This window comes from Drechmeria coniospora, chromosome 03 (genome assembly GCF_001625195.1).
Source record: "Drechmeria coniospora strain ARSEF 6962 chromosome 03, whole genome shotgun sequence".
Taxonomy (NCBI): domain Eukaryota; kingdom Fungi; phylum Ascomycota; class Sordariomycetes; order Hypocreales; family Ophiocordycipitaceae; genus Drechmeria; species Drechmeria coniospora.
Genome location: NC_054391.1, coordinates 2181602 through 2198164, shown reverse-complemented (window position 1 = coordinate 2198164; position 16563 = coordinate 2181602). Strand labels below are relative to the sequence as shown.

The 16563-nt window shown below is 50.5% G+C and overlaps 5 protein-coding genes across 5 annotated transcripts; 2 read left to right on the top strand and 3 right to left on the bottom strand.

Annotated features, from left to right (window-relative positions):
* Positions 1 to 3650: 3650 nt before the first annotated feature.
* Positions 3651 to 5260, bottom strand: DCS_06469 (uncharacterized protein; the record flags this gene model as incomplete). Its single annotated transcript, XM_040803759.1, has 2 exons — positions 3651 to 4853; positions 4913 to 5260. 2 exons carry the CDS (start codon positions 5258 to 5260, stop codon positions 3651 to 3653), a joined length of 1551 nt encoding a protein of 516 aa, XP_040653863.1.
* Positions 5261 to 6473: 1213 nt separating this feature from the next.
* Positions 6474 to 8823, bottom strand: DCS_06468 (uncharacterized protein; the record flags this gene model as incomplete). The annotated part of the gene is made up of 5 exons (XM_040803758.1): positions 6474 to 8090; positions 8144 to 8242; positions 8314 to 8434; positions 8493 to 8587; positions 8644 to 8823. 5 exons carry the CDS (start codon positions 8821 to 8823, stop codon positions 6474 to 6476), a joined length of 2112 nt encoding a protein of 703 aa, XP_040653862.1.
* Positions 8824 to 9979: 1156 nt separating this feature from the next.
* Positions 9980 to 11093, top strand: DCS_06467 (eukaryotic translation initiation factor 3 subunit EifCj; the record flags this gene model as incomplete). Its single annotated transcript, XM_040803757.1, has 3 exons — positions 9980 to 9998; positions 10175 to 10293; positions 10368 to 11093. 3 exons carry the CDS (start codon positions 9980 to 9982, stop codon positions 11091 to 11093), a joined length of 864 nt encoding a protein of 287 aa, XP_040653861.1.
* An 805-nt stretch (positions 11094 to 11898) lies between these two features.
* On the bottom strand, positions 11899 to 13589 carry DCS_06466 (mitochondrial distribution and morphology protein; the record flags this gene model as incomplete). The annotated part of the gene is made up of 2 exons (XM_040803756.1): positions 11899 to 13287; positions 13524 to 13589. The coding sequence occupies 2 exons, from the start codon at positions 13587 to 13589 to the stop codon at positions 11899 to 11901; spliced, it is 1455 nt and encodes a 484-aa protein (XP_040653860.1).
* Positions 13590 to 14909: 1320 nt separating this feature from the next.
* DCS_06465 (KH domain containing protein) lies at positions 14910 to 15796 on the top strand (the record flags this gene model as incomplete). The annotated part of the gene is made up of 3 exons (XM_040803755.1): positions 14910 to 14979; positions 15036 to 15178; positions 15239 to 15796. The coding sequence occupies 3 exons, from the start codon at positions 14910 to 14912 to the stop codon at positions 15794 to 15796; spliced, it is 771 nt and encodes a 256-aa protein (XP_040653859.1).
* Positions 15797 to 16563: the final 767 nt, after the last annotated feature.

Here is a 16563-nt window from a genome sequence, read left to right as displayed (position 1 = left end):
TCGTCGGGATAGGTTATTAATTTTCCAAGCCGTAATACTCCGTACAGGTAGTAATACTGTAACATGTTCCATCCATCCACTTCATTATCCTAGCCTAGCATAGCTCGAGTTAAGTGTATTGCACAGGTGCGCTACGCGTTTTTCGTGCACGTACAAGTACTTACTTACCAGTGCGTGCAGTATGTACTTGTAAGTAGTGCACTTAGTTGTACAGCGCTTATACACTCGGGCAAATCAACCCGAGTAATACTCTTTAAAGTACATGTACACTCCATATTTGTACAAGTATCTACAAGTACTGTATGTGCACATGCACATACTTGCACAACTTTAGTGCGGAAGAACTTGTTGTCCATTGTACATGTACTTACTTATGCAGGAAACCTGGTAGAGATCATGTGCCCCCAGGGAAGGACCCTGTTTGGGGAATTCCCAAGTACATTTGAGCGGCCGAGAGGCCACAGTGTATTACTCGTACAAGTTACTTCAAGTCCAGGTGTACATGAATGAGCACGTACCAGTATTATTACTTACCTGCACATGCACCAGCACTTGCAGCGAGTGGCGAGATGGAGTTGAGTACTGCACTTGAACGTGCAAGTAAGTACATGTAGTTGCAATACATGTACTGTAGCCGTAAAAAAGAGATCATGTACAAGTAGTATATGGCATACTTCTCAGTACATGTAAGTACAAGGAAGTGTACATGTATTACATGTTAGCTCGTGGATGATAAGTATACCTACCTAGTACGGACTAGGTTAGGTATACGGAGGATTAGTGAGTAATGTACTCCGTACAATGAGTTGTATCTCGGCGTACGGAGTAATACCACGTGCGCCCAAGTACACCTGCTTGTACATGTATACCTACCTTCCATGCACTGAACATGTACAGTACAAGTAATAGGCGTACATATAGTATATGTATAAGTATGTACATGTACAGAGTGCAGCAACAAGTAGTGCGAGTAAGTAAGTAATAGATGTACTTACAGCAGCACTATTATGTACATGTATGTATGTACAGTACAAGTTTACACTTGTGGAGTAGGTGGACATATTCATGTACGTACTGTTACGGGGCGGCGCTGTAAGACAAGGTGCCGCTCGTATTTGTGATATTTAACGTTCCATGTCTCTTTCACTAATGTACAATTGCTGTCCGCGTTCTTATACCTTTGTGCGCAGTAGCGTACGTGACTAAGCGGAATTGCACGTGATGATGCGGGCTCGCTCATGTGGGGCGCCGACTTTATCGCAGCGAGCCGTTGCTTGGGCAGCGCCCAAGTGAACATACGGGGTGTAACTGTAACCCCTTACACGTACTACTTCGTATAAGTGTAAGTGCTTCGTGCTGCTAATAAAGCGACTAGTACTCCGTTCTCTGCACGAAGTACGGAGTAATACGGAGTATTATATACCAAGCTGGTTCACCAGTATGAAGTATGTGTACTGCAAAGTACTTAAGTACATCTGCTTCGGTGTACAAATAAGTACATGGACACCTACTTTCAGCTGTGTCATTAGACAGGGAAGGCTTGTGCATCCGATTTCACCAAAGCAATTGCCGTTTGTGCGGAGTACCTGTTGGGACTTCCATCAATTACGGAGTACCACCCACCCCTACTACTTACTAGCACTGCTACGTGACTAAGTGTACAGTACTGTAGTCATATGTGCCAGTAAGTATTCGTCCAACGTCGTTGTACTTGCATGTAGCAAACGTGTACTCCGTAAGTACTGTAGCAATCCATCTGCATGCGTACCACTGGTACTTGTACAAATAAGTACTTGAACAAGAAACTCGTGTTGGTGGTGTAAGTAGGGAGTATTAATAATGCTCGTTGCTCGCGTCAGCACCTTGAAACCAAACAAACAAACGGCCGGGTCTCCAATTTAATTCTATTACCAGGGGGCACTTGTTTGTAAGTACTGTAAGTGAGTACATTTACACCAAAAAGTATTACTGCAAGTACACTTCAAGTTCTCCGTACAGCAAGTAAGTAAGTACTTCAGCCTAAGTAATACTCCGTAATACAAGTACTCCGTGCTCCCTACCGAGTATTCACGGCCGCATTGCACCACATTAACGAGTGGAAGGTTCGTGGATTCATTCAATCTTCACCAACAAAAAGTACATGGTGCGCTCCTCGGATTCTATTGAAATTTTGTAACCCAGCCTAGAAAATGCATGGATGCATATACATTCTTGCACATGTACAATAGTGCAAGCGAGCCTACTACAGTATTCCGTTAGGGAACACCTCTACCTGGGCGCCGTAGGAACTCAAGAGCGGTTCCCAGCTGGCTGGCCACTTCACGTGAGGTGAGACCACCAAGTACCCTGTAGTAATTTTTACCTTGTAAAATTTACTTGTACATATACTTGGAACAGGGTCATTTGAAGTACTTAGGTGTACATGTACAATATGCACCGTGCACTACTTGATCCGCAATTGTACACATACTTACAAGTACAAAGTACGGAGTTCATGTACATGTATGTACTGTACATGTATGTACTGTACATTATATCAATAATAACAACATCTCCTGCCCAGAGGTCGGTCACACGACAACGCACTGACTGCACCCATACTGTGCGTGCAAGTACAGTACATACTTACCTGTAGTTGTACGGTATAAGAACGCATGTACGACATGCACATGTAGTTACAGTATTATTACTTGTGAACACCAAAATGCACAGTGTTATTGTAATCTTAGTCACGTACTTTGCGCTGAAGTACTTACTTACATGTAGGTGTACCAGCATGCATGTCCTGCTTCGTACACATGTACAGTAACATACTGTACTCTGCATACTTCATGTACAAGTACAACTAAGTACATATTGTTATCCTCCATACGGAAGCACGTACCGTATGAATGAATGGGCCATTGTAGCAAACAATGCACCTACTGTGGCGTCCATGTCAACCGAAGTTACGAGGTGCGCCTGCAGTTTTGCTACATTATAGGAGCAAGTCAGGTGAAGCGCTCAACTCGGCTAGCAACGGATAAACATCCTAAATCTACCTGTAATATATACTGTTCAAGCAGAGCCTTCCTCAGCTAATTCAGGTGATCGCAGTGTACTGTAGTTATTGCAACGGCCGCTTGGATTCAATGTACTTCAGTAATACTGTACACGTTCAACATCGCATGCGGGTTACTACTTGTACGTACGGCAAGACTGGCCCTGCCGTACTTGCAGCATTTAACGTCTCGCTTACGCCTGCATGACCGACTTCTCCCGATAGCACAAACCACCCGTGTCGACAAGGAACCGTCTGGAAGCGAAAAGGCTCACGGGGATTACTTGAAGTATTTTTCTTTCCACAATTGCGCTTCTAATCGAACGTATCTGACAAGTTCAACACTTGAGATTCATGCATCGGAGGGAGTGTACTGTAACGCAAGCACAGTATGCACAGCAATGCACGGTTCTACGTCCAAGCATGTACAAGTCAATACATAAGTATCTATCAAGTATGTACGATAGTTGAGCCCAAATAACAGGCCGACTGCTGTGGCAATAATGCTTCTTCTACTTACTCCGTAGCTTCTTAAAAAAACAAAACCCACTCTAGTATCAGGCCGAGTCTGTGGATCGAGAGGCGATGAAAACACGGCAAGGCATCAAGCTCACTCATGTTCCCCAGGCGTGATGAAAGAGTCGCCGAGTTGGCTGAAAGGTTCCACTTGCCAGTCGTGAACGCTTCCTCGAAGATACGCATTGTGAGTACCGTCAACGTCCAAGGCCGGCATGGCGGCCATCATGTTGCCTTGGAAGGCACCATCCTGATAATCGTGTGCCCAACCTGGAGAGACCAGGTATTGGTAGGTTGGCCTCCCTGTTCTTGGGAGTAGCAAAGGATCTATGCACAGCCCGGGACCGATTGCAGAGAAATCAAGGCATAATTCAGCGTCATGCGGCGGCCGATGTGTCTGGGCCGCAAAGTTCCCTCCTCCTCCCGGTGGTATTTCTTCCTTGATTATTGGAACGTTTTCGTAGACAGGCTCGGACACTGTGGAAATGTCTTGGTAATAACTCGGCTGGTCGGGTTCCAGCATGATTCCCGACGGGCACCAGAACGGCATGTTCGGGGGCGGATCGTACAACGTCGCGCCTCTGGGAATCCCCATAGGATCGGGTTGCAGCTCGTAGCTCCATTGACCGGGACCGCGGCCGTACGCTGACCGCGAGTTGCTTGGATGTCCATTTGCATCCGGAATCAGAGCCACCCCTGATGTGGCGGATGCTTTCTTCTCCCGCCGGTGGCGATCGCCAGCCTCCTTGGGCTTCTTGCCCGATTTAGGGGCGTACTTGTAGTCGGGAAAGGCCGCCAGGTGCTTCTTTCGCTCCGTGTTCGCAAGGCCCTTGAACATGGCCTTGACAGCCGGCTTCTCCATACCCCACGATTCGCCACAGACCTGTGACACCACCTGCTGGTTATTCTTGTTCTTGGCGGGGATGACCTCCTCCTTCGCCACGCTGCTGTACGCTTTGCGGTAGAGCACGAAGTCGTTCAGCGGTCGCTTGACCTTTCCATTCCGCGTTCGTTCGATCAGCCGAGCCGACTCGTCGCGGTTGACGAATGCTTCAACGGCCTTGATCATTTCCCCGGACATGGACGCCGCCGCAAGCTCGCTGAGCGGCCGCAGGAGGGAGTACTGCTTCTTGCCCGCCTTGGCCTGCTTCCTCTTCTTGCCGACGGCTGCCCGGGTAAGCCGCCGGCTCTCCAGACGCGGCATGATCTTGCCGCCCATCGAGGCATCCAGCGTCTCGTGGGATGCGGGAGCATCGACGGCCGGTGGTGATAACTCAGGTGTGCGGAAGGCACGGGTCTGTTCGTCCTGTCAGCAACGGAGAGGCCTGCACGTGATGGCTTGATGCGAAAACATACACAGTCGTGTTGTCCGCTTGGAACGCATTCATCGAACCCGTCACAGGCCAAGCCACCTCTCGAGACAGACCATCCTCCCCGAGGAGGGCACGAGTTGGCGACCCACGAAGGCCATCCATTGACGGATGGGTAGCTTACGGAGGTCGTCGTCACAGTCGGGCATTGGTGTGGCAGGCCACCGTGACCTGCTGCCACATGTTGGTGAGGGCTCTGCGAATTGGCCTTGATGGCCTTCCCTGAAGCGAGCGACGAACCCTCGGCCGCCTTCAAGGAGTGCCCACGACGAGCCGGTCGGCCGACGGAGGAGGCGGGTGAAGGCGAGCGGAGTCTCATACCATGGATTTCCATCGTACAGACGGCGGAGGCTTCAAGAGTAGCGTATGGCGTAGTTATGGAAGATGGGCAGCACGTCGCACTCTGGCGTTGTCCCCAAGCCGAAGCGTGTACGATGTGGCCAACGGGAGCGTCGGGCCGTAGTCGACGATCACAAGACGAGAATCTCCAGCCCTTCTGGGCGCGAAGTCTTCTTATCAGCTGTAGGCGGCGACGTGGGTGGTCGGCCGCATCAAGAGATTCGTTGTCGTCTGCAGGAGCGTGAGGGGGGGAGTGGACGATGTGGTGTCTCGGCGCGGCTGGCCCGGACCCCTTCGAGAATGGATTCTAATGGGCTCTTATGCCTCGCCATTCTTGATCTCAAGCAAAACGTCTTTGTATCCATTGCGCACGACTATGTGTGTGTCCGAACATCTATAGTCCTGTTTCTCAGCCCTTCGTGCTCGTCTGCAGCCTCACGTACGCAATTGCGACGCAAGCCATGCCGCATCCGGCTACAAAGGACATATCACCGTGCACATCTCCTGGCAGATGATCGCCATGCGGCACGCAATCAGCGGCGTGGGTCCTTGCTCCTTGCTCGGTGCCATCGTGCGGCACCATCGCCTCACGCCCTGTTGGAGGACAACAAGCACGGGACAGAGCGACGACGTTCATGCACAATGACCCAAAAATATGCCGCAGCTGGAGTAACACGTTGCGGGCATGGCTATACCTGCCCAGTGCTGAGGTTCTGCAGGGACTCAAAGCAACGTATCGGAATATGGTTCGTGTCGGTTCCACGGAGCGTCCTGGTCCTTTGAACCCCAGAAACTGACAAACGTCCGGTGGGACACATATGTTTCGGTGCAGAGCGTACGGTGCTTTCATACTGATCAAACGTTCAGAATTATTTCGTCGCTTTTTTTGTGCAATCTGAGATGTGTCCCTGGCAGAGCTGCCGGAACCGAACGCGTAGTCGTTTCCTTCCTCGTGTTCGATCGGACTTGTCTGTGTATCATAATTCTGATTGAACATTGAAAAGGACACGGAGCTGGCGATAGAAAGAAGCCTCGTCGTGTCGATGATGATGAGGCACATCCTCAAACTCTGGGTTCGTAGGCTGGTGTCGATGTTGACAATGGGGTTGCGTCTCGCTGACGCTTGTCACCGTAGCCACCGCGAGCAAACGGCCAGCAGGGATGACCTTGACTGCCGTGAAGGACTGGGTGTAAGCATGGATGGGATGTTAGGCCCCGCCAGCTCCGGCAGCATTCTCCGTCAAAATATTTAGGTTGTGAACTGTGTTGCTGTCTCTGGCACTGCTTTTCTCGCCGTAGGCCGGTTCATGCGAAGTGTTGGATACCTCCAAGATTAACTGACGGTCCATAGTGGATGGCGCGGTCACGTCGATGATTGATGGATCGACGTTTCGTGCCAGCTGTTTGCTGTCGGTCGCCGCAGCGGGATTGGCGGGCGTTGAAGTTCGAGAAACTCCCAGCTCCGCGATGGCAGCTCTATCATGGACACTATCGAGGCAGGGAGATTGTGTTGGTTGGATGCGAATGGCCTCGTTCTGCGTCACAGCCCTGCCCACCGTGGTGGGCTGAAAATGAGATCCACCCGCAGTGTGAGCCATACCGATGATGCTAAGGTGGTGCAAAGTAGTAATCCCGTCATGGGCAGATGGCGGTTGAGGTGGTGTTGGTTGTCCCATCATGGGCATAGAAGGGTCTCGACCCGTGGAGACGGGAGATCGGACCAGCGGCTCCATGGTGTTGAAGCGGTCCTCAGGGCCCAGGATGACGGGCGAGACATCAGTATGCCCGGCAGGCGTAGGATTGGTGACGGAGCGGCCGGACGGGTTCAGCTTTAACTTGATCACAGTCCTAGGGGGGGCAAAGTCGGCTTCACCGCGTCGCTTGCAGGGACTGCAAATGAATCGGAACTCGGGACGTTCGGCCTCGTCCTTGCTAATGCCCAGGCACCTGCTGTGTTGCCAAACATTGCACCTCTCACAGGCGACACTATGCGTGCCGTCATCGATTTGTCCATACAACCCGCAGGTGCAGTCGAATACCCAGTCCTCGCAGTCATCCTCAAGATCCTGGAGGGCTTGCCTGCTTTTCTGCATCTCCGCTTGTAGTCGACGTTCTGACATTCGGCCAGCAGTAGTGTGAGCATTCTTACTATCCGCTGACAGTTGTGCCAGCTCTTCTTCATGTTGAAGCCGGCGAGTCTCTCGTTCCTGCAAGCGGCGCTGTCGCGAGAACATTCTGAAGTCTCGCGCCCGTTCCAACTTCAAGCGCTCTGCTTCTTCCTTCCGCTTGGTTTCCTCGGCCTCTCTTTTCTGTCGCTCTGCTTCCATGTCCATGACTTTCTGTTTTTGCAGCTCAGCCTTGCCCGCCAGTCGGCTTGACCTTTTCGCGTTAGCCATTTTGGCCAGGTTGAGGAGTTCTCGCTCTCTCTGCAGCTGATGACGTTTTTGTGACTCCTCCTGTTTTTCCAGGATGGGGACAAGGTGCATCTCCAGCTGTTTTCGCAACGTTGTTTCATTTCCGTCTCGTGTCCGGGACAGACTTTCCAGAACCCTCCTTACATCCTGGAGTGTGACGGCGATGCACTCCCAAACATGGCCTCCAAGTCCATCATCAACGGGCTCTACCTTGCCGCCACCTTCGACCCTGTGATCTGCGGAATTGGCCATCCGCCTTGCGCCGGATTGTTGTCGGGCTCGGAATGCTTTACCCTTTTTTGATTTCGTCCGAGGGGGTGCTTGGGGGGGTTCGCTCAATCGGTATACGCGATTGTCATCCAGAACATAGTAGGTCCGGTCTTCCTTGTCCCAACCGTACGGCTCGATTCGCTGGGCGTCAAGTTAGCGCCGGCGGCGGTAGAACAACCAAGAACAAAAGGTACCCAGCTGGCCTGTTCAACGTCTCTCTGCTCATCCATCTTTTCACGAAGGCGCTCTGGACGAATCATGGCCCATTGCGTCAGTCGTTGAAGGACTTGGATCTACGGACAAGGCGGTTACTATACAGCCATGTATGCCCGAGCGGATTATTTGACGGGTAATGGCAGTGTACCTTTGTGAATACATCGAAGTCGGCAAATTTGTGAGCGTTATCCTCGTTACCGAAAGGATTTCTCTCCTTGGGTGCCTTGGATGTGTACATCTTACGCATCTGGTCGTCGAGTACATCGCGACTACATGTGTTAGCATTAAGAATGTCATGGAGAAACAGGGGAGGGAGGGACAATATACGTTAGCCCACGTTGCGACGACACCAACTTGAGGACCGCAAGAGCAAGGTCCGGCAACAGGGTAGAGTGTGGGTTGAGGCACTCGGCCTCTATATGCTGCACGCGGTGAATTAGCGACTTCAATACTGCGCTAGCGGTACGGGTTGGCAAACCTCAACATCAACGGAGTCGTCAATGTTGGCCGCTCTACCGAAAATGTAGACCCATTGACAAAAGTTGGCAAATTGCCACATATTGCGAATGCGACAAAGCAGATTTGTGCCCGCATCGCAATCTATCTTTGCATCGGTCTTATCATCCGAAGCCTGCGAGGACCGCGTGCGTGATGACATCGCGTGGGTGGTAACCGTGACTGGCCGTGTCGCTGGTCGTCGGGATCGAAGCTGTTCCAAAGGAAATTTATGCACACTGCGAAGACGGTGACAAGCCGTGTCGCCGAGAGCTGCGAGGGGAGGGGGGCAAGGTAGGCTGACAAAGAAAAAATATTAAGAGTTGCGGTTGATTGGTTTCGTACAAGATCTTGGCTTGGGTGATTAAGTTTGGCGGGTTCTGTGGCACAGCTTCGAATGAAGTAGAGCTAATGCACATGTAATGGGTGTATATAAGTATGTATGTATGTTAGTGGCCCTCTAATAATGCACGATGATGAAGTTTGGACGACAGGGCAGGTCAAATCTCTTGTGGATTCAGTTCCAAGTAATAATCCCTTTACTTCGTAGATTAAAACCCCTTGTTCTTTGTACGACCGTATACGGTAGGATTAATCACAGATTAAATACTATATATATAACCTTTGTAATTAATTATATTTAATACAGTATGTGCTTTTTCAGATGCAAATTTCATAATTAATACTTCAAAATTACTCTGACATTTTTAAAAGTATAACAGTGCTATTACCAGCATCCTATAATTACTTAACATTTGAAAATACAGTAAATGCTGCATTTCTCTCAGTATTTAAGAAGTATAAATATGTGTATACTGTACAAATTGCACTAATTGTTATCAATATAATATTAAGGATAATGTCTATAAAATAAAATTAAAGTCTTATAAAGGATTTTTTTTTAAGCTTACAGTGTTTGCTAAACTCAATTTAAATAAGTAGATTGGCGCTTATTCGCGTCACCAATATGCAACATATTATTAATATTAATATGTTATTTCATTTGCAGAGACGAACCAGAAGCATACTGTACTTAAAACTCTGTTAATGCTAATTTAGGGATAATAAGTGGGAACCCTGGACAAGGCTGAAGTGAAACATGGAACGAACCCCGCCCATAGCGCTGCCTGCACTTACGAGCAAGATCAGGACCAAAATTCTGATCCTAACCACCTATTCTACGTTTCCGCCACATCCGGCTTTCCTACTTGCATCAGAAACATCTCACGGTCCTATGGCTTTGCGATTTCTTGACGCAACAACCGAATCTTACTTACCGCACGGATTCTTTGAAAAATTCAGTGACAAAAGCCGGCATCATGCCCTCCCAGAAACACGGTATGCCTTGTTCTCCCACCTGGGCCATTGAAACGGCTCATTTCAACCATGGTTGTCCATTCGAGTTCAGCCTCTGCGTAACAACGTACCCACCGTTGTCATGTTGCACTTCCCGAGGAAACATTCTGCATGAAAAATATTGGATAGTGTATCGCGACGTCGTGGTTCTATTCTAGCTGCTGACGGCAAATTCCCTGTAGATGACGAGTCGAATGACTCCAGTACCCCCCCCTCTTCCCCTCCAGTCGTTGCTGCTCGTCGACGCCAATTTGGCGATGAAGAAGACGATAGTGATGTAAAGATTCCATTTCCGAGCCTGGGCCAAACCGCCAACAGCCGTTGGCTAGCATGTACTGATGATATTCTTAGGTGCTTGATTCCTGGGATGCTGCCGAGGATTCCGAGGTAGAGCGTGAGAAAGCCCGGCACGCTGCGGAAATGAAAGCAAAGGCCGCCGCCGCCGCCGCCGCCGCCAAGAAGCCAAAGACACAGCGTGTCGCGGAACACCAAGCTGAACGTGCTCGTCAGCGCGCCATGGACGACGAAGAAAGTGACGACGACGAGACCGAGGCCGAGCGCCGCGAGCGCCTGCGCCGCACCGAGCAGGAAGCTGACCTCCATCATGCGGAGGATCTCTTTGGCCAGGTGGGCATAAATAGTGGTCGCAAGGCTCCCACCATTGGCACTGCCGTTGTAGTTGACTCGAATGACCCCACAACTACCGTCAACCTCGCCAGTCTCGCCCTGTTCAGCCCGCATACAAAGAAGCAGTTTGAGCTGTTGCGCGCCACAATTGCCCCCATCATTACAGGTAATTCCAAGAAGGCGCACTACGGCCTCTTCCTCGAGGAGTTCGTCAAGGAGCTCGCCAAGGATTTGTCCAGCGATCAAGTCAAGAAGGTTGCCAGCGCACTCACCCGCCTGAGCAATGAGAAGCTGAAGGACGAGAAGGCCGCTGATAAAGGTGGCAAGAAGTCCAAGGCCGCCAAGACCAAAGCTTCACTCGTCGCCAGCCGGCCTAACACGACGGATACGACGACATACGACAACGATGATTTCGGGGAGTATGCTGGCCTGCATCAATATGCGGACTGATGACAGCGATGCTGACAAGTTGATAGTGATGACTTTATGTGAAGTGGCTGACGGAGGAAATCTCGACTTTCCCGTCCCATTGCTGGCCGGCTAACATTTCTCGGACTGGGGTTGCGTACAGTATATTCGTCGCATTCTGCCTGAGCGAACGTGTTCTCGAATTCTTGGGCTGAGCATCTTAAAGTCACCGGAGCCCGCCTCTGTAACGCCAAATTTTTGGGTTGATGCCGTACACACGGGTAGATAGATCACTTGCGGTAGAACCGTTACGACCGTGGAGGGGACCGTGAGACTTCGGAGTGGAAGCAACGAATATGCCCCTCTCTTGACACGGAAGTGGTAGCTTGAGAGTTGCATTCAGCGCATTGAAATAGATTGGTTCTGCAACCTGGCATTTTGTTTTCTAGACATGGATGTGAGCTTGGCAACCGGGCCGAAATCTCGCCTGAATAGGGGAACGCTCTGCCAGAGCTGTAGAATGAAGGCAACAACGAACTTGAGAACCTGCCCTGTTCCTTGGAATGTTTCATTACGTCCTTTGTCCTGTTTCGCGGATACCTACTTTAGGTCGTTCGACAGATCGTGACTCTTGCCTCGTCCGCGGTGACTGTACCACGCCCACATAACGTCCCTAGCAACTTTCGGAGATATCTTGCTACGTCTGGTTTCACGCCAACGCCGCGCGTCAATTGACTTCGTGACTCGACATGTATAGGCTCGAAGGCCGTTGATTGTGACCTCGGTTTGCGCTGCGTTGCCAACACAACTACCCAGTAGAGAAAAGAGTGGAAGGAGGGGGGCTCCGTCAAACAACGTTGCCTGCCATGCCCATAAAGAGGGCATGGACAGCCAATGACAGTGTCCAGAATCCCACTTTTTTGAACCGTCGGACGCGGCTCTGCTGGTCTTCGACATCTTTTGCAAAAGCCTCGTACATCTCGGCCGACGCATCATTCATGAGTCCGCAGTCGAACACGGTCCAGCTGCCGTCAAAGTCGCCTAGACGCTTTATAATGCGACAGGCGATGGGTATATATGTCCTCTTGACATTAATGTACGCGACGATGGGACGTACCAGCGCCTGGTTAATGTAAGATATGTCTCGTGTGAAGAGCGGCACAGCGGCTTTGACATCATTAAGGTGGATCCGCAAGTCCATAATAAGGTACCGGCGGTTTTCTTCGTTTCGTTCGTTATCGTCCACTTCGGTCCGCTGCTCCTCCATCTTGCCGAATGCTTCCGAGAGATGTCCAGAGCGGTGAAGGGTGGGCACCGGATCAGCGCCGTGCTGCAGAAACCGCTCCCGGTTCAATGCTACTGCTTCTTCGAGCTGGTCGTAAAAGTCGGACACGACCTTGGTGATGCCGTCATCGGTATCCGCCGGAAACATGACGTCTGCAACGATGTCAACGTTTCCTTCGTAAATCCATCCAAATGGCCCTTCCACGCCGCGATTCAAATGATCAATCTTAAGCCCATCTATCCTAAGCCTGCTAAATCTCTTCCAGGCGTTTGACTCTCCAACCCCTGCCAAGGCCATGCCATGGTCGTGCCCGGACGCCACGCCGTGCGTCTGGCGCGGGTGGATTGTGAAGAGTGAGCCATCAAAGGACCCCGACATATGATTAGCTGATAAAAAGTCGTAGAAAAGCCACTGTTTGCGCAGCTGAGGGAGTTCGCAGGAGTAGATGCTCATTGAAAAGGGTCGGAATCCGTCCGGTTGATGTATTGTCAACAATAGGTCTTCAAGTTTGAAAGATTCGATCTCGAAATCTCCCGATTCATGCGCGTGGCGGTAAGACAGAGGGTCAATCTGACCCAGGGGCCATCGTACTGACGTTCGGTCCAGCACACCGCGGACTCCTGTTACCTCGACGTCCTTGAGCAAGCCTTTGCCATTCCACCAATTGATGAATGACAGCGTGACATTGACGTTCGCTATCGTCACATCGAACTGTGTGTAATTGCCATCGTCCTCCACGCCAGTTGCATTGGCAATCTGTGGATGCCGTCCTGCTGCCGCCACGGCCGCAGCATCGAATGAACCTTTGCTGACGGATGACTCAATTTGGCCTGGCCGTCGAGACACGAACACATTGCGGAAGGCGATAACACCGTTTCTCCATTTTGGGACAATGGCGGACTCGAAAACGACCGTGACGCCAGCAGATTGCGTCAAGTAGTCCCCAACCCACTTTGCCAGGGTTTCTACAAACCGTTAGTGCTACCAAGACTTTCGCACGCCGCTGACTTGAAACGCTTGCCTTGTGCGAAGACGGTGTTGATGGAAAAGATGAGGAGGGAGAAAAAGGTTGTTGTCCCTGCGAGTATCCAAACAAGATGGCCGAGCATGAACCACGAGACAAAGGCACCCCATTCATCGATATTCCAGGGTCGCATGCTCCTGATGGACATCCACTTGAACCTTACTCTGACTCTTTCCCAGAACCCATTCGCCGCAGCGAGAAGTTCTTCTTTTGTCGGACGATGTGGCATTTTTGGTAGATGAAGATATTTGGACATGGAAGAAGCCAACGAGTCGGCTTCGATGTCGTGGCGGTTTTTTTCTTCTCCATCGGCAGCGCAACCGACTTGATCGTCACTACCAGCTTTGGTGACTGGCAATGTCGCGTTCTTCGACTGCGGGCGTCCTGAAATTGCGCGTGGATTGTTGCTATACCTTCTTCGCTGCAGCTGCCAACGGAACGCAGGGCGTAGGCCGGACTGACAGCATCTTTTGTGAAGCGCAGGATGCTTGATTGAGGCCGAAGGATGAACGATATCCAGATCAAATGGAAAAATGGACAGGAAGGATTGGGGTTTCGTAATAACTGATGACTGCGAGTGAATCAACGACACTGGCCACAATCGACGGTCGCAAGGTCGCAACAAATGGCTGCGGAGAGGGCCATTTATGACTTGGGGTTGTTGGCTGGCTGCTCGAACGAAACTCCCCATAAGCCAGAAAGGGACGCCCTTAGACATTATGTCGGTTCATGGCGCTCAGGTCAAGCGATTGCGCTGATGGGAAGAAGTGCGATGGTATTCTTGTGGCAAGAACGGGCCGAGACGACGACTTTCGAAAACAATCGGTACCAGCCGGTACCTACATGTGGTAGATAGTTGTACTTGCAGTGCTTCTGCCGCGTAGTCGAAATAGTGCTTAGTACGGAGAACCTACTCCGTACTTGCTTAAGTCAAGTACTTACATGAAGGTAAGTAAGTAATAGTGGTATTAAGTACTCCGTACAACTACTGTAAGTACTGTAGTTTTAAGTACTTCAATGACCTCAGCGTTGGTACGGAGTACTACCAGCTGGCATGTTGGTATCAGTACGTACGGAGTACATACTTAAGCAAAAGCACTTGTAATACAAGTGTACAACTACAACGTACAGTATGTGCATGTACGGAGGAGTATTACTCCGTACAGTACTTATTACTTCATGCACCTTCATCGTGCGATAAGTACTTACTTACCTAAGTAGTACTTGCAATTACTCGGAACTTGTACAGTACTTACTTAAGTATATGAACCGTAAGTGCAGGTCATGTACCACTTAGTCGTCGGTTCTTGGCGTCGTTCTTGGCGAGCTGGACCAATCGATAAACATAGATAAGCCACCACAAATTTTCGTTCGCAACACACCAAAGTAGCCAAGTGCTGCCTTCAATCGGGTTCTCGGTTTCTACGACTGACCAGACGACTTGACAATATTGAAACACTTACATTGACGGAGTAGTTTGTGCGACGTAATCAAATCAACTATAGTACTACGATCCTAGGCCGTCGTGCAATAGTGTCGGCACATCACCATGCCCGCACCAACAGCCTTGAAAGGGACCGAGGCCCCGCTCGGCGTTGACATGGCAGTTCCAGGCCATGGTATGTATATCCGACTCTTTACTTCCGCCCAGATGAGCTGACCTGAAAACCCCCAGAATGCGATGATGAATTCCTTCTTGGAGCAAAAGATCACATGGCCACCGAATCACTCACTTCGGCGCCACGAGAACTTGACAGCGATGACGCCATGGCCATTGACGAAGAGGGACGGCCACGGTTCGCACCGGCCAGCGATATCGTACGCCAGCATCTCTACCAAGACATGGGGCTGATGTTTTTGTGACTGACTGTGAGATAGGACCCTGTCACCAGAGTTGAGATCCGCAAGGTTCCCGTACCGCCACACCGCATGACCCCTCTGAAGCAATCATGGCCCTCCATTTACCCTCCTCTAGTCGAGCACCTGAAGCTGCAATGCCGAATGAACATTAAACGAAAGACCGTGGAACTGAGAACCTCAAAGCACACCATCGACTCCGGTGCGCTACAAAAAGGCGAGGACTTTGTCAGGGCCTTTACTTTGGGCTTTGATGTCGATGATGCCGTCGCTCTGCTGCGATTAGACGACCTGTATATTGAGACATTTGAGATCAAGGACGTAAGGACCATGCATGGTGACAGCCAGACTCGTACCATTGGTCGAATAGCCGGCAAGGATGGCAAGACCAAGTTTGCCATCGAGAATGCTAGCCGCACAAGAATTGTGTTGGCGGACTCCAAGATTCACATCTTGGGAGGATTCAGGAACATACACATGGCACGGGAATCGGTTGTTAGCCTCATCCTCGGCAAGCCGCCTGGAAAAGTATACGGTAACCTGAGGACGGTTGCCGCTAGGATGAAAGAGCGTTTCTAATAGCAAGATGCGTAAAACCCATGGGAGCATGGCAAGGTGCTTCGGCAACGAAGAAACACATTTCCTGGCTCGGTCCCAGCTGAATGCCACAAATACAGGCGTTATCGTTACATTAGTAAACGGGGCTCACGAATGAGCAAGTGGCACCCAGTCGCATCCATTCAACGCCATATGAATCCTCACTCAAATTCGCAGCAAGGCTCGAGGCGGATAGATACAAGGCTTCGAGGCCAATAGTCCACAAAATGCGACGCATAAAGCAGGTACCTCGAAGCTGCCGCAATATTTGTTTTGGCGGTAGTGCACAAGGCATCTGACAATGGCGCGGTGGATCGAAGCCATTGGCCGATGGTAGGCTTCAAACTTGGCGAGAGGCCTGGAAAGATTTGAGTCATGGCTGGCCAGCTGAAGCTTTCTGGCCATGCGACGAATATGAGATCATTTTTCCCAACGTAGCTCCAAAGCCTGATGCCCCACCTTAATATTTAACTACTCATCGGGTCGCACCTTACTGTCTACTCCTCTCCCTCAACAAAAACCTCAAACATCTTCCCCCTTCGGCTAATTCTTTTTGAGAAAAAAAAATACTCGAGACGTCTAGTTCAGGTGCGTATTCACATGATGATCTAATTTCATTATGTCTACGCTTCCTTCGTCCCCTCCCCCAAATCGACTTCAATCTCGCCATCTGACAGTCCACCTTCCCCTCTCACCTCCGTCGTCAAGTGCCTGACACCCCTCTCTGGGAAACTCAATATCCATCGACA